General features: G+C 35.6%; 1 protein-coding gene across 21 annotated transcripts in view; it reads left to right on the top strand.

Moving 5' to 3' along the window:
* CHRM3 (cholinergic receptor muscarinic 3) overlaps positions 1-25448 on the top strand; it is a 267267-nt gene that overhangs the window by 64331 nt on the left and 177488 nt on the right. For 9 of the 21 annotated variants that reach the window (XM_085576760.1, XM_085576761.1, XM_085576759.1 and 6 more), the window contains one exon: positions 14341-14453. The exons of 1 other annotated variant lie outside the window; for it this stretch is intronic. In XM_085576760.1, coding sequence (XP_085432886.1) covers positions 14422-14453 — 32 coding nt within the window. In that variant the 5' untranslated portion in view covers positions 14341-14421. 11 more of the 21 variants (XM_085576752.1, XM_085576750.1, XM_085576749.1 and 8 more) reach the window with 6 other exon arrangements.

Raw genomic sequence — 25448 nt, 5'->3', positions numbered from 1 at the left:
AATGCACTGGAATGGAGTGGGGAAGATTTATGTTTTCTTGACTTTCTGTTCCTGTACTTGAGGCCTCCTCCCTGTGAATTTCTGACAAAAACATGCAAAGTTAATTATGATTTGATATGTAAAGCCTTCCTGTAGATCTAACAGACATATGTATTTCTGAGATAAAATTATTGGGTACCTTGACTCCCTTAGTTTGGCCATCCTTTTTGGTTTGTTTCCTTCATTTTTTTTTTCTGCTATCCTAAACCAAATTTACTCCAGTTGGACATCAAAGTAATTAAGCAGAATTGAATCATCCATGCATCTGATGAGATAAAAACATCTTAACGTGAAGTTTTGTTTTAATTGCTTTTTATGGAACACAAGAGGATTGTAAATAGCCAAATGAGCTTTCTGTGATTAGTAAAACTGGCCATTCCTGGAAGATGACAAACCAGAGAAAATGTGTATTTTGACAGTAGAAAAAGGAAAATTATATAAATTAATTTTCATTTTTCATATTATTTGACTAGATGCCAAAGCATTTTAAGTTTTTCAGAATTGTTCAACATGTTTAAAGCAGGAAGCAATTAAAAATGTGTATTTAAATTTTCACGTTTTTCAGTGATTCTTCCCATGTAAGAAATGGTAATCCCTTTTAGGCTGATTTGATTAATTTGAATCCAGGTATATCCTGATTAACCTGGGTTCTTGATGTCATTTCCATAACCTGAATCATTTTTTTAAGGTAGTGTGTTTAACTGGTTAAGAGACTTTCTCAAGGCCTTTCAGAAATGGTATTTTGAAGCAAAGAATGGATCGTCTTACTGATGAAAGTCAGTCTGGCACCCTAATTACAACAGCATCTGCTGACACTGCTGTCTTTGAAAGTACATATCTTCCTGACACTCTCCCAGTATAAACGGGTGACTCCAAGGACATGACGTGTCCAAATTTAATTTAGGTATCTCAAGCCAAGCAATGAACTGAAAAATTAGTAAGTTACTGGTGAGATATTAGCTGATTTCATAAAAAATGTTCAATTACAGCTTTCTACTTGGCACAAAATGTAAGGGAAATTTTGCTTTTTACTTCTTTATAGGAAAAAAAATAATTCTTTAAAATAATTATTTTCTCACATTGACATTGAAGGTGGATTTGTATGTGTAGGCCCTTTCCATGCCATAAAATGAAAGTTTCAAGGATTTTACAGATTCCCTGATTCTTTGCCTTTAGGAAGCACAGATTACATTTTTTTTTTAAATTTGTTGGCATATGGGTATTCACAACTGGAGTTTTGTCCAGTTATAACTTAATAAAACTGTTTATGATATGCAGGGTTATTTAAATATCTTTGTATGGAAACCCAGAATAGTTTTAGTGATTGAAGAAAGACATCCTAGACTTAAGAGAGTGCATACTTATAGTGGATCCAGAGAAGGGCCATGAGGATGATGATGATTGGGCTGAAGCACCTCTCCTATGTGGAAGAGCTGAGAGAGATGGGGTTGTTCAGCCTGGGTACAAGGAGGCTCTGGGAAGACCTTACTGTGGCCTTTTAGTACTCAAAGGGAGCCTAAAAGAAAACTGGAGAGGGACATTTTAGCAGGGCCTGCAGTAATAGGAGAAGGGGTAGTGTTTTTTAAGTGAAATGGGTTCAATTTAGATTAGATATAAGGCAAAATTATTTTTTTTTACATTGAAGGTGTTGAAAGTCTGGAACAGGTTGCCCAGAGAGGTGGTGGATGCCCTGTCCCCTGAAATATTCAAGGTTAGGTTAGACAAGACTGAGCAACCTGGGCTTGTTGAAGGTGTCCCTTTTAATTGTAGGGGATTGGATTAGATGACCTCTAAAGGTCCCTTCCAGCTCAAACTATTTTATGATTGTCTTTTAGGAAGGAAAGATTTTTAAATCTCTACAATGGAGAAGATATGACAATGTTCCTTCAGGCCCAAAACTGTTAAGCAGTGTTTATGCTGATTATATGTCTGAGAATCAGACTCTCTTAAGAAAACATTAATCTTTTTGTCTGGAACCATGTCTTACATCTTCTTCTCTTTACCATTTTTTATGTGTGACAGCCTTGAGCAACTGCTGCTGCTTTCTCTTCACCTGTGTTCTCTTTTGAGCCAACATTTCAGAGAAAAAAAATACACAAACCTTTTATTAATTTGTTCATTCATCCCTTTCCTGCCTCTTCCTCATTTGCCATGCTTGCAGGAAGCTGTTTGTGACAGTGACTCACCATCAGATTTTTTTTGAGGGGATTATGCCAAACCTCACTGATTCACACACTCTAGGCTTTGTTGGAGGTCAATGTCTTGGCAGCATTCCCTGTAAATACTACACAAGTACCAAGCTGTTGATACTAAGAGAGTGTTGTTTCTGCCTTCCTTCTGCTGTGCTTTTTGTTCTCAACAGTTGCCAGCAGTGGGGCAAGGTGACAAATTTTGTCCCTGTATTAAATATAGAAATTGGACATTGAGTTGGTGTGCAGGTACCTGCTCAGCAGCAGCTGCTTCCCTGGAATGTGCACTGATACTTACTCTCCTTAATTTACAGAGCTGTTGTGATGAGCCCCTGAAATATGATTATTGTTCATGGCTTTTCACTTTGTTAGTTTACCTCCCCTCTTATCACAAGAATGTTTCTTGGCCCTTTAAATCTGTTCTTGCTCTGTATCTTGGGATACATTCTTCAGGTTGCTTTAAGAGGTCTTTAAGATCCTTTAGCTTAGGGAGGTGTCAGGTCTTGGAGATCAGGGAGATTTCCATGAATTTCAGAGTTATGCAATAGAATCCCAGCTGGGGATTTGGTATTTACCTCTGTATTTCTCTAACACTTCCTGCATATTTATTACACAGGGAGCAACTGTAGTAAGCTGTATATTCAGTAGCATTTGGGGAGGTCCAAGAAGCAGTCCCAGTAACACAACTGCCTCATTAACTCTGTTTTCCTGAAGCCTGCCAATGGCATTTTACTTAATTTCTGGCACAATTAGCCACTATACAGGTTGTACACAAGACTTTGAAAAGGTCATTTTGAAGGCTTACCAACAATGCAAGAAAGCAACACATATCCCATTGAGTCAATTTTAAGGTGTTCTTTGTGTTGTAATTTTTTGATTTTTAAAAAGTTAGCTTCCTCTAACCTTGGAATATTAAGATAGAAGAAAGGTGAAAGAAACTTACCAGGTGTGAATACAGGCTTTTGCCATCTGGCACCCCCAGTGAGTCTTACTCATTCTCCTGTGTTTCTCTGCTCCTGCAGGACATTTCCTTGGAGCCTTTCTGTCTTTGCTGGAAATAAAGACCTCCTCCAGACCTCAAAAGGCAGGTGCAAAAGTTCATTGGGCTTGAAAAGTCTTTTGTATAGACAAGCTCCTCTGTCAGGAGGCATGCCACTGGATGCTTTGTTTAACTTGATGGGTGATGGAGACTGACAAAATTCCTGTGATGGATAAGATGAAGAGCATTTTCCAAGTCATCCATCCAACCCCAGGCACACTTAATTTTGGGTAGACCTCAGTGTAGACTTGCATGTTTGCCTCTCTCAGTATCTAACATCCAATAAAAAGTCTCTGTCTATAGGAAAATAATAACTAACCATTTTTCACACCTGTGGAGCTTTCCCTTTATGACATGTTTTCTTATAGAAGAAAAATAATGTGTTTTCTAAGTCTATTGCTTTCTCTTTTCCTTTCTTACATGCACAAGAAATTGAACCATTACCAGAATATGGCTCTGACTCTGCTGCTAAAACAGCATCTTTTTTATTTTTTTTCCCTCTAATATAGGGATGTTCAGTTAGATCTGGAATTTGCAAAAGTTGGTTCTATAAGCAAAGAAAATAACTAATCTTTATTAGTTGTTAATTTTTTTCTGTCTTATGCCAGCTACATTTTCCTATTATCCTCTCTCTGGATGGACCTGATTTGGAAAGGACAGATCTGCAGATGAGATGCTCCTGGTGCCAGCAGATTGAATGGATGCAAGGCAAAGCAGATTAATACTTAGTGTTTCTTGCCCATTTTTAATAGCCTTATTTCATTACTGCTGTCTGTTTCCACTGCCTATTCATCCTGAAATTTGTAGAAACCTCACAAGTTTGATACTAGACTCATATATGCATTCCACTTTTGGTGAGTTTTTTTTCTGAGAACTCAGAAAACAAATAACAAATCTCCTTGTAACGAGGATGTTTCTTCATCTTGTATTGTCATGATTTTATTGTATCTGTTATTACAAATATCAATTAAATTGACCTTAAAAATGGTCATTCAGTTGAACATATAATTAATTAATTGGATACCAGCTGAATGGTAAGGTTTGCTGATGGTGTAAACTTGGGATAGTGAAGGAAACTGAAAGAATTGCAGAGGGATTTTAGGAGATGGAGATAATACCATACACAGAAGCCCCCACCATATGTGGCTCAGTGATTCTGTCAATTGTCTGGAAGCTGAGGAGTAGATGGGTTATTCTTGTGGATAACTTGTATTACTGCATTTACTTTTGGGCACTGCTGGAATTGACAGTCTGAGCTCATTGGACCCCTTTAGAGGCAGTACAAGTCTCTTATCTTCCTACATGTTTCTGAGATAAATGTGTTTAAAAGGCAGTAAATCTGTTTCAAGCATGACAAAGAGCTAAACAAAGAAAAAAGATGAAAGCAAATAAAAACAAACCAGACACTCAAGGATAAGTTTTACTTGAGAATAAACAACTATAATATTGACAATTTATGGATGTATTTCTTATTAGGAAATCTTCAGCTGTCTCACTCTGGTAGTTTACACTCTGATTTATAAAGAAAAAAATGTTAGCATCTTTGTGAGAATCAAATGTTTTCAGTTCACAGGGCATGAAAATCTTTCATTTGGCTGGATGTACAAAGTGAACTTCAGCACAAATTCCTCAAGATGAGATTAAACACATACATTTACCAATAATGTCTGTTAGAAACCTTTGGAGAAACAAACTCTGCTACAAAAATGGTTTGTTTTGCCTGGAAAGAGAAAGTCATTAATGTTTGGCTTATCATGGTCACTATCTAAAATATAAACACAATTCTCTGTCACCAGAGTGTTGAGGAATTGCTGGTTAATTCTACTTGGAGGGAAAAGACATTGTGTTTTAGATCTCTCCATGTCTGAATTGTCATGTACTGTTGCAGATACAGGTGTAGATAGTATTGATTTTTATTGATTTTATTTCAAAATGAATGGACACCAAGTTCAACAGACTTACTATGAAGAATGTCTAGAAATAGCATCATCTTTTATTAAAAATAACAGCAGTAGGGAAATACTGATGTGAATGAAAGACTTAAAACAAGTATAGTTATTAAAATTTTTTTAACAAGAATTTGACTCTTTGTTATGGACAAAACTAATCAAACACTAATCTAAATTAAAAAAAAAAAATCCCCCCATCCACCTCTATAACTTATTCTTTGGAAACAAACAAAGCAATTTTTTTGAGTGTGTTCATAAGTTGGACTAGTTTTTCAGAATGCTTTATTATTTTAAAAAATTATTTGAGTTGGTAAAACAATATGTTTATCATCTTCCATACATAAAGCATGTCTCTTAAAGGGGGAAAAAAACCCTCAAAACCAACAAAATACAGTTTTGAGGTTTTCTTAAAGTTGTAGTTCCAGAATACCGCATGTTCTGGAATATGACTGAATGAAATTCAAGTCTCATTTTACATGTAATCTGATTTTTAAAAAACAAAACAAAAAAGAGAGACAATAAACACACTGTAATTATTATCTGGAATTAATTGTAGGTTTCTAGTATTCTATCAGTCATAGCTGGTTTTTGTTTCCCCCCCTTACCCTTTTGATAGCAGTTGCAAAAGTGTTTTGTGCTCTTGTAGGATCACAGTTTTGTAGGGTTTGTTCAGTATAATTATCCTGCTATTCTGTGTAAAGCAGTTAAAAGGTTGTATGGTTCTGGGGGTAGTATGAATGATTATGGATAATAAGGGATAAACTGTGACCAAAGAAGAACATTGTGCTTTAATGGAAACATTTTTCTTTGATTTTCTATTGAATTATTCTGGTGGTTTTTTGTTTGTTTGTTTTTGATTATTTTGTTCTTTTTTTCATGGATTTTGAAATAGAATGTAGAAAAAACCCAATAGCCTGTCTTTTAAGCCTCTTCCAGCCTGTCTTTTAAGCCTCTTCCAGTCTTGAAATCGTTCTCCTCTCTGATGACTTAGCTTTTAAGTGATAGCAAGTGTTACATTTTCATGCTCTCTCTCTTCAACAGTTTCCTATTTCAGACATCTGCCTAAAATTTATGAAGTGATTATCTTTCCAAATATAGCATGTTCTTCTTTGCCTTTTGGAAATTTTTTTTTAATATCTGAAGGTTAGCCTTTAGGTCATAACTTTTATAAGTTTAGCATAAGCCTTTAATCTCTCTTGAATGATTTTTGTGTGTAACTTAGTCTCATAATTATTACTAATAAAGCTACCACATAGCAGGGAACAGTACGTCCTTGTAGTATCTGAATTCTTTATCTTATTTGTTTAGATCATATTAGCAGAAAACCTATTCTCTGTCCCTTCTTATTTCCTGAAAAAAGGACCTTCCTAGACAATGCAACAGTGCAATAATAATGCAGAAACAGAATATTAAGATTTGGCTCACAACATCTTATTTAGGAAAGCACTAGAATTTTGAGGGAAAAGGTTGCTTATTATCCTTCTCTCTCTCTCTCTCTTTCTCTCTCTCTCTGTGTGCTTGGGGTTAAGTTAAAATAAGAATTATGCTAAAACAGTAATAAAAATAAGTTTTTAAATATTGTGTTTTATCACCCATATAGAAATCAGTAATATAACTTGGTTATCTGGAATTTGTACAATATGTACTTATGCCTTAGTAACAGAAGACATCTCCTGAAATAATTTGCTCAGCAATTTAAAGAATATTGTGAACTGATGAATATTCTCTGCTACCTCAAATTCTTTTGAATATTGTGTGTCTTATTAATTTAAAAAAAATTACGTGGTCCTAAGTGATTTTGAAATAGTGTTTTCAAAAAAAAAAAAAGTAATGAAATTTTATAACTCACTTTCTTTTCATCTTTTGTGATTTTACTCCTACTTTCAGGATACTATTTCCAATACAGTTGTTCTAGAAATGAGAGAATTTGATGACCCTATCTCAGGTATTCCATTATGTCTTTGGTCCCTGTAAGGAAAAAGTTCTGCCAAATGGGCAGCTGCCTCCATTCCCCAGGAGACAAAGAGTAATCTTCTTGGTTCCTGTATTCCATGGTTTTAAGTTCTTATCTTCTCTCTCCTTAAAACTTGCATTCTGAACAAGTGGCCTGTGAATTAGAACATCACAGGCAAGCTTCAGGGTAAATCAACATTTCAAATGTTCAGTAAGTCATCCATGAACAAAGCAGGTGAAATGCTGTACCAACAATTTTTGATTGCCTTCCAAACAGTTTTTAATTTTCTTTTTTTTCCTCTCCAGTGCTGCCTGCTGCATCCTTTGGGAAGCATCCCTATGTTTCTAGTCTGATCCTGTCTGAGATCCTCACGGGTTTTTGTCTACTTGCCTTTACCCCACTTCCTTAATTTTACCTTTGCTTCAAAGAAACAGGATTGTTTCCAGATTTTGTAACTCCAAAACGTGTATATAGTGTGTATTTGCTGCACCAGTTTGGGTTTTCTTCATACTACTGTAGAGGAGAATGAATGACTTCTGAAGAGGTTAAAATCAAACTTATCCCCTCAATTGTGAGTCCAAATCCACGGTGCTGATGTTGATGTGCATTAAGGAGGAGCTGCCATGAAGCAGTTACAACCTGATTTCTCCTAGAGAAGTTTTATTACAATGTAATTAATATATCATAGGGAGTATTTAATGTCTGGGTTTTTTTTTTGTTTGTGTTTTGTTTTTTTTTTTTTAACAAATGATAATACCGGCTGGTCTGTGTAGAGGTTTATTGTTTATTGTTAACCACCACCAGTTCCCTAAAGGATTGGTTTTGGGGCACATGCTAAGCACAACCTCTTTGCTACTTTGTAGGAGTAAGATGATTCTGCTTTCAGACTCCATCCACAATCATTCTTGGATAAGGATTATTTCCTGGTTAAGAAGTAATTTTTTTTTTCTTTTTACATTTTATTGAACTGTTATTGCTAAATGCTAGAATATATGTTCAAGCCATCACTTCTGACTTTTTTCTTTGTTTTTCTACTTTATTCATATCTCACACAGGCAAAAGGAGCTAATTTTTATACAGAAATCATTGTACGGAAAAACTGGTCATTTAAGTGTTAGGTAGCACAGCAGGTTGCATGGGAATTTTGCCAGTTTCTGAAAATATTATTTAGTTAATATAATATGAGGATACAAATACTTGCTTTGCTAAACAATTTGTTACTAGAAATTTTTAATAACTTACAATATAATCATAAATAATTTTATATATCTCACAGTGTTGAAGAGTTGAGGCAAGTAGCCTTAAAGTCATTACAGACATTGAATGAGAATGTAGAAAGGGGGGGGGATCTCTATGAGAATAAAGCAAAGAAAGATGCAAGAGAAATGTAAATTCTGTTTCATAGTTTCACTTACTCTGCTACAAGCAAAATTCACTGTTCAGAAGTCACAAGTAAATAGTCCTTTCTTCCTTTGAGTGAAAATCCATTGTTTGGAAAGTTGATATCGGCCAATTCTTTGTGAAAATCGTTAATTTGTATTCCTTCTGGATACTTGTATAGCTGCATAGGACATTCAGGAAACTGCCAATTTCTAGAAAGGTCTTTGTGGCAATGACAGTAAGACACAGGTACAATCTAAAACAGTGAAGTGAATCCAGGACAAAATTTTTATTTCATCCTCTGATGCCATCTGAATCTTTTTGTGTTCAGCTTAGAACATCTGCCCTCGGAGCAGGCTGCCCTTTATGATGGAGGTGAATACTGCTGCTAATAACCAGAATTCATTTTTTTTTTTCAAATGCATGCTGCCAGATGTGTTTTTAATTAACTGTGCTTCAAATGCAGCTTTGCTCATTTTGTTTCTGCATTTTTTCTTTTTGGAAAATAGTATTTTAATGTAAGATCATATTCTTTTTCCTCTTCGTAGGAGATTGTTTTTCTTTCAAGTACAAGGTGAATTGGTTAAACTTTGAATATAGGTCAGTGGCTAGTACAGTTTGTTTAAGGACCAAAGGACACATTATCGTTATCATTTATCAGGACTCATTAGATGTTGTGGTTATGAGGTCTCACTCTAAAAACAAACTTGAGAGTTTCAAGCAATAATGTGCTATTCCACAGTTTAAAATGCTGCATATTCATAACATAAAACAAAATTTGATTAAAATAAGTTGTATTAGTTGTAAGGGGCCAGAATTCTTGGTCATTTGAATACAATCCAATTTTGCTTATTTTAAGAGGACAAATGCATCCAGGTTTTTTGTAAATAATTAATATTTTGTAAATAATTATTTTTCAGTGTATTAGAATATCAACTGCCATTTAGCATATTGTTGATGCAAATTTTAGTAGAACTAAACCTGATGAGAAGTTTTCATTTAAATAAGGAAAACTGTATAAATAGCAATCAGTTTGAATATAGTCCATGATTGAAAAAGACATGTAGCTTATTTGTTTTTGTCATGAAAGTTCTTTAGCACCTGTGTGCATTAACACGGTGTATCCATCCTGCTTTGCACAGCGTGTAGCTGGCAGCGCTGTTGGGTTTTTGTGTTTTCTTTTTGTTATGTTATACCAGGTTGTAATCACTGGTTTGACCGATTTAAAGAAAAAAGGAGTCAAGAATTATGCTTACAATTGGAGGTGCGGGTACAAAAAATGGTCTCCTCAGTGTTACACTTTTAAGGACTGGAAATTCATGTATCCAGCTTCCAGGCGTGTCTCCAGCATGCATGGTGGCCTGGTGGGGTGCCTGCAGGGCAATGGAGGCAGGCTTGGGAATGACCACATTCCTCTCTGCCCTTTCAGATAAGCAGCACTGGGACAGCCTTGTATAAGCTGACAATAAAGGGTGCTCAAGTGACTTGTTAATTTTATCTGTACAAGCTGAGCCATTCGCAATTGGCTATTTGAGATTAGCCTTTCACTGAGTATGAATTACAGCTATGTACCTATGGCTTCTAATTAGTTTCCAGTGCATTGCTTGTTAGCAAAAAAACCCTTTGCCTTTGTTGAAATGACAGTTTGGATTTCATTAGAGAACAATGCTTGCAAACTGCTTCTGTCAGTAATGTTCAGTTCCTTCAAAGCAACTTTTCTAATTAATGAAATCAATTGCTAGTTTGCGTTCCATCTGAGTGCTTGTGGAGCTGCATAAGACACTCAGGAAATTGCTGTTTTTTGGAAAGGCTTTTGTGGCAATGACAGCGAGACATGCACAGCCTGAAACTCTTTCCACATTTCTGAGATGTCAGTCTAGGAGAGAAGTTTTACTTCATTCTCAGATTCATTCTTTTTGTATTTTACAGACTGTGGAGGTTGTGCTCTCAAAGCAGGCTGCCCTTGGTGCTGAGGTGGGGGGGTACTAGTGTTAGTGCCTGGGGCTCTGCTGGAGCACTGCTGATCTTGCAGGAGTTGGCTGAGGGGATGGGTGGTCCCGATATAATGCTGGTGCACAGAGACTGCTGTTTTCTGTGTAATTCTGAGACTCTGTCTTGTGTCCAGCAGAGAAGTCACAAATAAATTCTCACTGTCCACCTGCGACACCTGAGTTCTAGGAAAAGATTAAGTCTCTGGCCACAGTGAGCACACTTTTAGTTGTTTGTATTTCAGGTGATTTGTTACTTTGGTTAATATTTAGTTGCTTTCTTAAAACAGCCTCTTTGTAGGGAATAATACCTTATTTGGTTTTGTGCATACTCAAAACATACAATGATGTTAGTCCTTGTGAAGGTTATTTTTTTTTCTTCATGTTTGGAAAGTATTTGAAAACATCAAAGTCTTTTTATGGCTTTTTATTTTATGGGCAGCTAGAATACCACAGGATAGCCAAAACTTGTATTGTTTTGGCTCTGCAGACATCTTCTTGACAGATTAAGGCTGTCAGCAGAATGTGTAAACACCATTTCCAGCTTTTTACGTTGGTCACTAAAGCACCCTTAAGTGCAACTCAGGAATCTAATCCTGCAAGACAAACCCCTCGGTCATATGACTGAATGATGGTCAGGGGTTTCTGTTAAAAGGTTTTAATAACTTTGCGCTTGACAGCAGTAAGTCGATTCCCTTGTATTTGAGTCACAGTGCTTGATCATGTCTGTGAAGCTAGTCCACTGACATGTGAGTGCATTCACTTTAAGCAGCTTCTACCTCCAAGTTAAGACAGAAGTTAAACAGAAGTGTCATTCTTCAGAAGTTATAATGCAACTGCAGCAGATACCTTACCAGGCCCTTTTCATTGTACATATCAATGGCTTTCTACATTTTATAACTTCTCACACTGTGAAGAAGAATCTGCAAAGTTCCTAAAATTTTTGTGGAATATACTGCTTTATAGTAAAGGAAAGATATGCTAATATAAAAAAAAAAGACTCTTGATTTCTCACATTAATTTTCTATTTTTTTAAAGGAAATAACTAAGAAGAGTTAGAAATTTTCTCCTCACAGTTTTCTTAAATGCTGGACTTTACAGATTTTTGCCTAGTTTTAAAGTTGTTTAGGGCTTTTTGTTTTGTTCTGGATTTTTAGTTCTTTCATCACCTGGAAGGAAGTCCTTCAGTGAATTCTAAGTCTGTTCAAGGAAAAACTAAATGTCTGATTGCCCACCTTAGTGTCTTGGCAGAGCTAGGCTGGTGCCTTGTCATAGGTGCACAGCTGAAAATGATGAATGAAATAACAAATAGATCACTTTATCTAAGGAAGTATGGAAAGAGCTTATAATAAAGATATGGTTCTTGCAGGCTTTGAGAAAGATAATGTCCTGTAAAAGACTCCAAATACCTGTATTGATTCCGTTACACATTTTTCACATTTTATATGAATTTCAATTTGCCTTTAGAAAGCCTAAAATTTTAAAAGCTTGTAGTGCATCATGCATTGACACAGCAAAACTGTGAACATTAAATACAGGTTTGAAATACTAATATATTCATATAAATACTGTATTTACCATTAAAATACTTTTTCAAAACAAGGGAGCATTTTGACGTGCGTTTCAGTAGTAACCGTGGCAGGTGAGGCGCTTTATCTTCTCTCTGTGCTTACCCCTGCATTCTGCATCCATTACAGTATTCTTTTGGGTTCAGTAGTATTCTAAAGGGAGAAAACAGACCTGCCTTAAAAGAAAAGAACAAGTTTTTCACATATTTTTCTTGTATTGGACCAATTCCTCACTCCTGTTCATTTGTGCTAAAAAGATAGCAGAGATGTGAGATGCAGCACCAATAAGCAGCCTGATGTAGGACCTGCTAAAAGTTGCTGATTGTTTGAAAATAGCCTTACTGTACTTGAAAATGAGTTATTTTGCCCTTTGAAAGAGATTTAGAAAATGAGTACAGAAAGATATTTAGAACGCACACAACAGAAACTATTATATGTGAGTAAAATGCCTTTTCCCAAGCATATTTGTTTTGATTTTTATGCTGGTCTCCACCATGATAAAATACTCTCATGTCTAGGAAAATTAGGAATTTAATTCCCCTGTATAAAAAATCTGAATATGAGTTGATTATTCTATTTGAATGATTGTTTTCTACTGATGTACACTCAATTGAACCCATCATTCAGTATTTTTATTGGGTTTTTAGAGGAGAAGAGCAGAGTAGGAGGGTTTAATATTTGGAAGGGTCATGTTACTGTCCTTAAATTATCAACAGAATTTAGATGTAAAATTGCAGAAGAGGGAGTCAAAAGAAAAGTGTGATTGATGCAGACAAAAATAGTCCATGGAAAAATGTCACAAAATTATATTCATTTTACCCAAATTGTTTGCCTAAAAGGTAAAAAGAGAATCAATTTCTTAGCTTTTAGTTTTTTGCAGTTCTATAGAAAATGTAATAATCTCTCACTTCAGAGAGATCCCTGAAATCTCATTCTCTATCTGATGAGAAGTGTGTTTTAGCACATCTGACTTTATTAAGAGTTCCATGAGAGAGAAACCACTGTGCTGGGGTCACATTTTCACTTTAATCCTAACTTTCTTTTAACCAAAGACTTGACATTAAATATAATTAAAAAAATTGAAAGCCTCTTTTGAGAGGAAATATTTAAATCTGATTGAATTCAATCTATTGAAATGAGATACATCTTGAGTGGTGGAAGCCTCCCATCTCTTTTTGCTTTGAGGAAACAAAATCCAAAAAAACCACCAACCAGACAACAACAACAACAACAAATAGCCAACACACAAGCCCCTTCCCCTTCTCCCCCCCGCCCCAACAAAAACTAACCACAAAACTCAAGAACCCCAAATTTGTCAGGTTTTCTGGTTTGAGACAGTGTTTCAGTTTAAATTGTAGCAGTTTCTGGGAACTTTGTGGAACCATGAAAAAATGGTTCTGTATAAAAATCCTTTCAGGGATGCCTATTAAGGATTAATTGGGAGAAAACAGGATTCCTGAAAATTGATGATATACATTTTTTCAGTGAAGCTCCATTGGCTTTTGCATCTGTGCGGTACAGCCACTTGGCCTAGAACCCATCTTTCTTATCATTCTACCCATCAGCAATTTTTAAAAATGCAACTCTGGGATCAGATCCTCAGCCAAGCTTTGTAGCACTCTGGCCTTTGTGTTTAGGAAAAGAGAAACAAGGAATTAATAGTTGCTATTGATGGGGTGGTGGGTGTCCCTTGTTCTGCATATGCTGTTAACACAGGTTGAGTACTGTATCTTGTATTAGAGGTGTTGGCTTTGTCAGCTGCCTGCTCTCATGCAGTGGTCTTCCCTATATCCACCTTAGTTGATAATTTTGGCATGTGGATTTTGTGTTTTGGTAGAAAATGTCTGCTAGAGTCCTGCATAAATGAAATGAGAAGGAAAATAGCACTTGAAAAATACTCTCTTGAGAACATGCCAATGCTTACAACTGTCCTTGTTAAAAAAACACTGAAAAAAAGATGTGAATTGTAAAGTCTGCTGGAAGTCAAAAAATCTATAAAATAATTGCAAATGAAGTATCTGACCAAATACCATTGTAGTGGTTGTAAGAGAATATGTATCCACTTCTTGGTGGATGGTAATGATGTGTAACAGGCTCTTTTGTTACTGTTGTTTTAAAAGTAATCTTTAAACAGCTGTGAAACTGTATTTTAAATAAGGAGTATTCAGTTTTAACTTCTTCAGTGTGTGATTATCTCTTGACTTCTCTTTTTTTTTTTTTTTTTTTTTTTAAAGATCTTTAGGGTTATGGCAAAATCTTTCATCAGCCGATGGTATAATGGACTACCAGTGGGATGATATACAGCTGTCTCAAACATGTTATATACTTCTCCTCTTCCATGTCCGTGGTGAGTTTGATTCTGTACATTTATATTAAATGCTTCAGAGAATGAACTGAAACCTAAGTTCAGAAAAAAACTGTATAGAACTTTTCTCTTTTTGGATGATTTTAGAGCTGTGCAAAAATTCAGATACACAACTTGAAATGTTATCTTTCATGTCAACTTGAAAGCATCTTCACCTTCATTTAGTGTGTTTAGTTCAAATTAGATTCCAACCAAATGTTCTTTTTGGTCAGATATGTACCACAAAATTCTGAAGATAGCTGTAACTGTGTTACAAATAGACTATGAAAAACAGATAAAAAATTAATTGGAGAAAATATTTGGAAATAATTTTTCAGTTTTGTTTTTTTGTGCTGCTTCTGTGTTTTGTGCCTAGAATTAATCTCATTATAGTATCTGTGAGCGCTGTTAAGTATTGTTTAATCAATAGTATTGAAAGCAAGGTTCCTCATATTATAACTGAATTATTGCTTATGTGTCTAGACATACAACAATGAAATGCAAAGCATTCATTTTTAATTTGGTTAAACACATTGACAAACCAAATTTGGGTATCAGAATGTTCCACTTACTACTCCTTAACACAGCATAAGTTGTAGCCCAGTCTCCTCTCCAAAAATCAGGTTAAGAAATTGAGGTTTAAATCTTCACTCTCTCACTTTTGTCCTTTTTGAGGGTTCAGATATGGTTCTTATGCTTGGTTATAAATGATACTGAACTATCTGGAATAGTTGCTCAGCCACTGTTAAAATTTGCCTGTAAATCTTTGTTACCCTCAGTTTGCATCTAGTGTTTAGTTAGAAAATATATTATATGAAAGGTATCTTTCCTTTTCTCCAGAGTTCATAGAGGATGCAGAAGTAGTGACAAAAGTAAAGAGAATAGAAGAGGCAAATATTAATTTGCCTAATGCCATAAGGCATTTAGTCAAGGCTGTTCTTACTACATGCTTAATTGTTGTAATGAACTAAGATAGAAGCAATGCAGTTTGTAGAAGTGCACTTGGTAATAGAAGGATGTGTTTAAATATCCCATGTAAGTGGATAGAGATGTTCACCAGCAAAACTGGTTACTATTATTTTTGGTGAAAATGAGTGTTTACACTGAGAAGGGACAGCCATGTAGCACATTTTCTCTGTTACCAGTTTCAGCTGACTTTGCATTTCAAATTTTCCACCTCATAGGTAGTAACCATACTCTGAAACCAGGAAGCCAGTTAAATAGCAAAAAAAGCATCACCTTGCTTGTTTCCACCTGCAAATTTTGAGAGGACAAACCTGATATTTTTTGATGGGTTATCCAGCACCTGTTGGTCTGTGAAGAATTGCCCTGAGTATTTATTGAGTTCCACATTGCTCTCTAACCAAGCTTTGTATTTGTCAAATTAGCAGATTTGACCTTTTTCTTTTTTCTTATTAGCAATGTGCCATACATTTCTTAGCCTGTTTATAAATCCTGGGTGAGCACTGATTCATCATGAAATCAGGGCTTTGTGACAAGTCTCATGGAAGAACAAACTTCTTTAAACAGAGAAAACTGTCTATCCCATATGTGTAAATACTGCAGGATTATGTCTCCTTTTGCAGATGTCTTCTCCACTACATTTTCCTTCCATTTTACTGCTGTGTCCATCAGCAGGAGAATAAAATCCATTCTAATCCGCAGTGTTTTCCTTGAGACCAGACTTAAAAAAAAAAAAAAAAAAAAAAGGTTTGATGACATCTTCAGTTGTTTAAGAAATATCATTATACATTTTCCTGACAACTTAAAAAACACTGCTTTGGCATTCTTGTTAGAACTGTTCTTTGCAGAACAAATCTTCAAGCAAAGAAAATGTACCTTGTGTAGGAGTGTCCTCATCCTCCTCTCACTTCTGTATCCACTCAAGGCTTGCACAGGCTCTCAAATGGCCAGCAAGTTCTTCCACTGCTTCTTTCTAACCAGAAGAAAGCTAAGGTGGGCATCAGGAAATGAACTGAATGCCATCACACAGGATGTGAAACGTAGAGGATTTTCTACCCTTACCACAGTAGCTTGCAGAATGCTATCTAGATTTTCATCAAATTCAAACCCTGCAAGAGAGAAAGCAATTTTCAAGCAGTAGTATGTATTTAAAATCTGTAAAATAATAATGATAACAATATTTCTAGTTTTTTCCCATATCCTATGCCCCATTAGATAGACCAGGGAAACCTATTACAGGTGTCCTATTACAATTAAGTCAGGCTTTTAGAGGGCACAGTGTGGAAAGGAAATAGAATCTCTTTCAAAGGAAGAAGTATTTTAAATTCAAACTTGTATATCGGCCTGTGGTAGAGTGCCTTCTGATCTTCATTCTGCTTTAGACCAACTGATATCAAATTCGATAGGATTTTTTTGGGTTGCTGGAAAACACTGAGATTTAAAAAAATCCTGATGAACCAAACCCCAAACAACAAAATCCAAATGAAAGCCAAACAACAGTAAAAGTGTAAATCTTATTTTTCTGCTATATATTGAGAAAATTCATATGGTATTTTAATTTTGAAAGGATTTTTTTTTTAGGATGTTCAATATGCAAAGTCAGCACTGGATGAAAAAGAAGCTGTAGAGAACAGAAGCTGGGTGCTATTTGGGAGATGCTTATGGTAATTGAAAAGAGAATGTATAAAACATTAAAGGTCAGGACATCTACAAAAGTGTTTCAGGCCATATGTTAAATTATAAAAATGACAAAGGATTTTTTAATATAGAATTGCCTTCATTTACTTGGAAGACTGAATAATTCTAGAACTCGCAATTAAAAAAAACATAGCAGGTATTGCTATATTTACCACCTGTATTTTCTAAGTGTTATATTTTATAGATAACCACTTGAAGAAACAATATCAGCTGCTGCTAAGTAAGATTACTATTCTATTTCATAACAAAAAAAAGAAAAAAAAAAGAGGGAATAGAAAAAAAAAGGCAATGAGAAGAAAACATGGAAAAATCTAGCCCTGGATCTCCATTTCTCAACCCAAATCAATCTGCCAAAAATCATGTACTGAAACCTCCTGTATCATCACTGAGCAATGGAAACTTGCATTTTGTCTGGTTCTGCTTCTAAACTCTTGTTTCAGCTTCTCTGTGCTGGAGACTCCTCAGAGTTTACAAATGGTGTTGTAACTAAAGTGCTCAATTTTAACTGTGAAACATCATTAATAAGTATTAAAACCAGTTTTTGTTATTTCTATTGCTTTCTGCCTATTTTGGCAATATTCAGGGTTCTCTAGACTGCCATTGATTTTGCTTAGAGCGTTGCTCCATCAGAGTTCACACAGGTATAGTCAGTGAACCTGGGTCCATCAGTGCCACCTGCTAGTCTGGCTGTCCAAACTTGTCACGAGCCTTGTTTGGATGACAGACTAAATCGCATGGCAGGTACACTGAAAAAATCAAAATTAAGCATGTATTATTTATTAAAGTAATACCAATCCTGCTGAGATATCTCCTGAACTAATAGAAACAAAGAAATAATGCTAACATTTATCTTTAAACCTTCTGGTTTGGGTGAATTTAAACTCATGTTGCTTCAGTACATTCAAAGTAAGAACTCCCCCTTGCCCTTGTTTCCTTACAGCTTTATGAATTTAATTTAATTTTCAAACTGATGTTGTGATACTAAAGGACTGCACTGTGTCAAGAGTCTTGAACAAATTATGTCATAGAAGCTCTGAAAGCTACTGAGAAAGTGGCCTCAAGGTTAGGTGCTGGTTAAAGAAAGGCCTGATAACTGAAGAGGCATTGCTGCTGATGTGCTTTGTTCAAATGATTTTCCATTAGTAGGGAGTCTTGATTAATGACTCTCTATCACTATGTCCTGCAAATGTGCTAGTCAATGAATCAATCTGTCAATTTATTTTCTCTTAAAGAACGTCCTTCTAATGTGGGTGTGACAGGAACTGGTTTTAAATGAACTGCTGCAAGCAATTGCTTTATCTGAATGGAGAAAATATTTTCACTTTCTAAAGTTTTGAATTCCTGCATAATTTTCTTCTGAATTCATGAATTATTTGTACTAATAATAAGTTACTACTTCTGTGACATTTTTGCATTTAAAAAATATTGTGATGTGAGTTTTTAAAACTGCTTGGAATCAGAAGAGATTCTGTGGTAATCTTACTGTTGTGTTTAAATTCTATAATCTTTTAACTGCAGCAGACTCTTAAAGAAAAACTTGGATCTAAAACATGAGCAAGCTTGCTTGAAAATATATTAATGTATTAATATTTAATTTTTGTATTTTCAACTGTGCTACTGTAAAAAAACAACAGCAGCCACTTTCTGCAGAAAACTAAGAGCTTGCCAGTTTTGTTAGAGTAAAAAAAAGCCACAAGCAAACACTAGTAAGTGGATTTTTTTTTTATTAGAATATTAATCTAGTTTGTTGTGGGTTTTTTTCTCATTAAAAATAATATAAGAATATAATGAGTGCTTAAGATCTATTTGGGTTTGTATTTGGTTTTTTTTTTTTAATAGTCTTGCTATGAAGGTAAAGTTTCCAACAGATTACCAATCTCCCCTATCAAACACATTATCAGTTTGATAGGGGAGGGAGGATCCTGGAAAGCTAGAAGTGTTTAAATGGTGTGTGAACAGAGCTGTATTGGTGATGAAGTGCTTGTGGTGCCCAAGCTGCACTGCCTCCTCTCCTCCAAATTAAACCTTGTGGAACTGCATGAAATTGGTGCAGCTAACTTAGTCAGATACCATTTGGAAGGGAGAGACAACTTATTTTAGACAATCAGTAACTGAGTTCACTGGTTTGTGTCTCACACTGGCACACTCACAGCACTGAAATCCGTGTCCAGGTGATCTACCAACATCACTTTTGTCCCAGTCTGGAGGCCAGGAGATGCCAGGAGCTGACTCACCACTTCTCTGGGGTTCTTCTTGGTGGCAACAGATGAGTTCTAGGGATTCACCAAAGAATTTTGCTTACTTCAGCCTCTGTAAGTGCTGGGTAAATCTGCTGCTGGATGTTCTTTCCTGTTTGTGAGGGTGGCTGGCTGGCAGAAGACACGTGGCATGTTGTGTCACCTCTCCTGCCTGCTTGCACTCCTGACTTGCGCAGCAGCCAGGTTTGCAGCGTAATCAATTACGCAGTTTTAATTTGGGATACCTGGCTTGAGAAGATATGGTAAATGATTACTAGAAGAGTTCAGGACCTAGCAATTACCTAGGATTAATCACCCAAAAATATGTCTAGAAAGTGGAACTTGTTTCTTCTAAAGATAAACTAAATGCACATATCTCCTATATGCTGTACACTGACTGTTGGAATTGGGTAGTGCTTCCAATATCCCTGAGAAACCTGAGTTTGATAACTTCGAGGTTTGTCACAAAAGTGATTCAATAGGGACTTCTAGGAAAAAAAAAGTATGCTGCTTAAAGTAATCAGTATTTTTTTTTCTTTGTTCTTTTTTATATATAGCAGGTAGGATTCCTTTCTGAAGTTTTGTTATTTTGAAGCTTTATGCTATATAAATATAGATGCTGGGAATAGTTTTTTATATAGGCATAATTCTGAAATAAATCATATGATAATGAGATATTTAAAAACTATTTGTCCAGGACAATTGCCCACCTGGATGAGGGTAAATGTGGCTTCTGCCCTTGCCAGGGTTCCTGCCCATCCCTTCCACACCTGGTCCCTACTCATGTGACATGAACCCACCTTGGCACCTTGCATAGGACGTGAGGTTTTTGTTGGCTTAAACCTCAAGAGTGCAAACATCTTCCCAGCTAGAGACACTGCCATCAGCTATGCCAGCACTCCCCCTAATTTACTGTCAGTTGTTGCTTCTTGTGCAATCAGCAAGCCAACAATGAAGCTATTGAAAAATATAGGCTGCTAAAATTTGCCTTTACAGTGAGGTAAGATTTGATTTTTTGTTTTATTTTAATTATTGTCAATATATCAATGTTGTTGTATAGTTTACTTAATATCAGAGAATAGTTATAAGTATGTGTACCCAAATTAAGCACAATATCTTAAGACTTATGTGAAAAGTGCCTTTTCAAAGCACAATGTGGAAAACAGGTAAGAATCATTGCAGTTCTTTGATTTTCCAATTGATCAAAAGCATATGGTGTCTAAATCTCCTCTAACTGATTATTCCTGTAGCCTGCATCAGCAACAGCAAAAATGGTGGAAAGAGGAAACTGATAGAGAAGATAGAGCTTCTGATAAGCAATTTATATTTTTCAGCTCAGGGAAACAAAATCTAGGCATTCAAAAACTAATTAAGTGCTTGAGAAGGGGAGGAATAAGATTCATAAGTTTAATTCATGTTGCTACAACAGGCATCCACAGTTCAATTTTACATTCATTGCTTTGAGATGAGGTTTGTATTAAATCTGAGCAGATTTATTCAGAAATTTATGTAAGGCTTGGTTTTTTTTTTTTTTTCTTTTTTCTTTTATTGTTGTCAAATAATTTTCACCATCTAGATATTGGCAATTTTTTAGCTTGGATAGAACTATCTAAATGAGATCAAAACTATATAATTGCAGTTTTTCACAAATATATATTTTCTGATAGAATTACTAATGGTTTTAGATTAGATAATAAGCATTTCTCCTGGGAAAGTTTAATTTAAGTGAGGCACTAAATAGATTTAGTATCAAAAGTAATTCTTTTCCATGCTAATATGAAAACAATTTAGATACTTCAGTATACTGATTTTAAATACTTGGTAGCAATGTATTGGTGAGACATGATATTCATTATTCTAAGAATTAACATATGCTGTTATATCTTAATTTAATTTCCTCTATGTATTTTTTGGTATGCTGTGTGTGTATATAGATAAATCTGCACATACATAAGAAGAGGAAACAATAGTTTAAATTATACAGCGGTAGTTTAAAAAACAAGTTGTTTGGTGGGGGGAAAAAAGGAGAAGAGCAAACTTGGAAAATAACCTTTGATTTAAAATGATGTTCACTTTTCTTTTAATTGCTCACTTTATCTGAAATCTGAAGCCATTACTGTGTATCTCTTATTACTCAGTTCTTTATAAGAAAGATGGGATTCACCTAGTGTTTCTAAGTTGTCCATGGAGAGAGGCAGGCAACTTCAGAAGGCAATTCTTGTCTTAGATACTTATCATAGAAAGGGATATATTACCCTCTGGTTACCCAGAGGGTAATAACCCTCTGGGCAACTGTCTGTACATGCAATATTGTTATTTCCTATTTTAAAACGCAAGGGCAAGATAAGCCTCAAGAACACAATGCTTCCTATAGTTCATTTTATTTTGTTGGAGCTGCAGTAATTGCATCTTTGGAGCAACCACACTTTTTCAAATGGATTGTACCTTTTAGGTACACAAGAGGTGTCTCAAAATGATAGGAACTCAATGGTTTGACATTCACAGAAATGACACACTTTCCATTTTGCATTCTACCTGATGCATTTTTGATATATAAACACAATGTTAACTTTATTAAACCAAGGAGTTTTTTTAAATAAATAAGAAAAATCATGAGAAGCAAGACTTTTTAAACCATTTCTGCTTGTTACTGGAAAATGTTTACTCATATGTAATCGACAGTCTTCATTTCCTCTGCTCAGTGAAGTGGATGTTTTGGTGCTCTGTTAAATAGTCTCTGTTTCAGCAGAGCAATGTGGGCATTTTAGTGGTGCGGAAATTATTTCCCATTGGAGAATATATATAGCTCTTTTCGAGACTTAAAACTTACAGCCCAAGGCTCACCTTCAGCCAAGTGAAGTTAATGGCCTGACTCCATTATACAAGACTTTCTTGTGTAGTTCTAATTAATCAATGCCATGCTTTAAAACTGAAACCTTTTGAGTGAGTGATAACACTATGGTTTGGTTTAACTATTTGTATTAATAAAACAAACTGTCAATTCGGGTTATCAACCATCTGGTATTATAACCTATTTATAATAATTTCAATTATATAGTCTCTTATTGTGTTAATTCTTCCTCTTAGATGTTCTGTTGCTTGGTTCTGGTGAGCAGCTGCTATGTCCCCTCCTCCCAGTGGCTTTGCTTCAAATGCTTGGAAAAAAATTATTCCGCTTAGAAATAGGTAACACCACAAGTATTTAAAATATCTCACGGTCCACCTTTTCCTGAAGGAAAGATTGTTGACATTTTGTCTTTGCAACATTAAAAAAAGAGGAAACCATTTTTTATGTTAGCGAAAAATTTTTATTTCTTTAAGTGCTGCCCAGCTACATAGCTATGAAGGCTGAAGTCTTTTGAGAAGAGAGGATTTGTGGGTGTGTTATTGTACTTAGGGGAGAGGAAGTGAAGGACCTGCCTCGAAGTGATAAATCCTGTGAGAATTGAGGCATCAAACTTTCCAACAACACCTCGAAGCAACACATTAGCATCTACAGCAGGTGATGGCAATGATTCTGAAAAGCTCAGATTAAGTGAATTCAGGTGTTGGTGTTAAAAAATCTGGTCTCTAAAGAATAGATCTCATTACTATGGAAAGTTCTTGCCAAAAGAGATTTGAAGGTAATTTAAGTGCAAGTCAGCTTTATGTTGACTCCAAGTAAGGCCATAAAATAATAGTGTGTAGGATTTAGTTCTGAATGTGAGTCAGCTGTGGAGCAGGAATACTCACAGGATTTCTTTTGTTTGGAAAATGCACTTGAGCAGATTCAAGCACAATTTCACCATATTTGTTAGTCCTAATACAAATTTTTAAAAGCAGAAGAACTTGAGGCTAGGGAAACATGATTCAAAAGGGATGACTTTATTTTGGTGTTTAGGATGGACAGGGGGACTGCACATGGGGTGACATCATCCAGTGCTCCCAGGCTTTTGTGGCTGACACAGGTGGAAGAAAGAATGTTCATGTAACTGTAGGGCTGTATGCATCCTCTGCTATTACATATATGTCTGTGATCCTGAGCTGTTTATAAGATTCAGTTGTTCATGAGGAGTCATTGTCATTTCAGAGGGTAAAGAATGCTGTTATATTACCATCAATTCAGTGAGTATTATGAGACTGCTCACATTGACTTCCCTCTCTATTTGGTTAAAGAAAGCTATGAACCTTGCTTGTAAACTGTTCTATGAAGTTGCTTTTATACCACATTTCTGTGAGCCATATAATTGTTTACAGAGTTTGATTATGTTTGACTTCTCATTTTTGCTCCTAGTGTTCATTTTGGACTGAATTCATGATTGTACAGTGTGTGATTACTTATAAGCTCCTAAATGTTTGAAGGACTGAAATAAATGTCTTTTATTTTTTCTCTCCTTTTCCTCTCCCTTTACTTAAAGTTGTCCTGTATGAGAAGAAAGTCAGACACCAATGTTCATGTGCAAATTTGTCATTATCTTGTTTTTCTGCTATAAAGAATGCTTTAGTTCGAATGTGTTGATACAACACACTTAAAAAACTGCTTGTACTTGGTCTGGACTAAATTATTGGAATAATTTATAATTTCTCAGACTTGATGAATTATAGAGCTATAGTATTTTTTGAAAATTCTCTAATTTACACTTAAGGTTTCATTTTCCTCATGTGGTAGGTGAAAACTGAACTAAGTGAAGAAATGTTTTTGTGTTTGACCAATCCAGGCAGGAGCAGCATTGGATCCTCAGACTTGAGAAGAGCTCATTCCACGCTGCAGCTGAATGTGCTCCCCATTTCCCTCCTCCCTTGTCTGAGCCCCAGGCAGCACAGAGATCACTAACTCCCAGCAACATTTTGCCCATCTCAACCCACTTTTTGGAACTGTGAGTTTCCAGGAAGTTTTTGAAAACTGAGGTTCTTCTAAGTTTCCCACATCCATGTTAATTTTTTTTGCAGTGTCCCAAAATAATGTTAAATTCTGTGAATGCTTTTTTCACCACAGTAACTAATCCACTGTATTGTTCAATTAAATTAACTGTAAAACTATGTTGTTTTTCCCAGAGAGGGGTGTTGCACTGTGTCAGTTAAAAAACAATGAACCATCACATTTGCCCCCACCCATTTTGGATTGGTGGGGATTCCAGTGTAATGAAACCATTCATGATTAACTGATACAGTGTGAATTTTTGTGCCACCCAGATCATGTGAAGAATTGTTCTAAACATAAGAAATAATAAGAAGAACTTCAAAGTGCCTCTATTTTGCTAAAGGAATGTTGCTTCCAAATATGTGAGCACCTCTCTGTTGGCTGTAACCCACTTCATTTCAGAGATCATACTCCCCAGACTCCACTGAGAGGATCGTAGTTCATGTGCTTGATAGGAGAAGGCTGTCATTGTTTCAGAGGGTCTCAAGGTGCAGGAAAATTGAAGGAAGAGGCATCTGAGGAAACAAAAAGCAAAGATAAAACAAGGCTAGCCATTGTGAAATGGTAGCTGTCCAGTTAAAGCTGACATTGAGGTTCCAAAAGCAAGCCCCATGTCACAGCATCATTTTATGACTTCAGGACTTGTAGCTGTCCACAGATGAGAAAAATGAAGTTAAGAAGATTATTTAAAAGATAAAGAGGATGACTTTTTCTAGAAGTTATTTCATTTTTGTGATATTCTCAGAAAGTTTGCCAGAGCTCTTTTGTAGTGTCTTAAAAGTTTAGCGGATCCCTGAGATCTGGGGAAAACAAAAGTCTCACTGGGATGAGTGATAAACTAGAATTATGTCTACATGTCGGTGTATGTCTTCGGTAGAGTTGTGGAGCTTGCTCTCAATTTATGGAGCATACAGACACCTTAAAATACATAATCTGGGAAAAGAATAGGTGAGATTAATTTTAAACATCTGTGACACAGTAGAAAAAACATGCAAATCAGTTTAGTAGCTAGTTTGTGTGCTCTTGTGCATACTGGAAATATAAATAGAGCAGAAATCAGGAATAATGGGAGGAGGGGGGTGTGCTTCTTTGGAAATCTCTTTCTTAGAAAGTAGGTCAAGCAGATTCTTTCACTGTGATGTTTTGTTTATGAGGTAAAGGACAAAATGAAAATAATTTACTAGCAATGCTTGAGAGCTA

The sequence above is a fragment of the Lonchura striata genome, chromosome 3 (assembly GCF_050655825.1).
Source record: "Lonchura striata isolate lonStrDom1 chromosome 3, ASM5065582v1, whole genome shotgun sequence".
Taxonomy (NCBI): Eukaryota; Metazoa; Chordata; class Aves; order Passeriformes; family Estrildidae; genus Lonchura; species Lonchura striata.
This window is presented reverse-complemented; position numbering and strand designations above follow the sequence as displayed.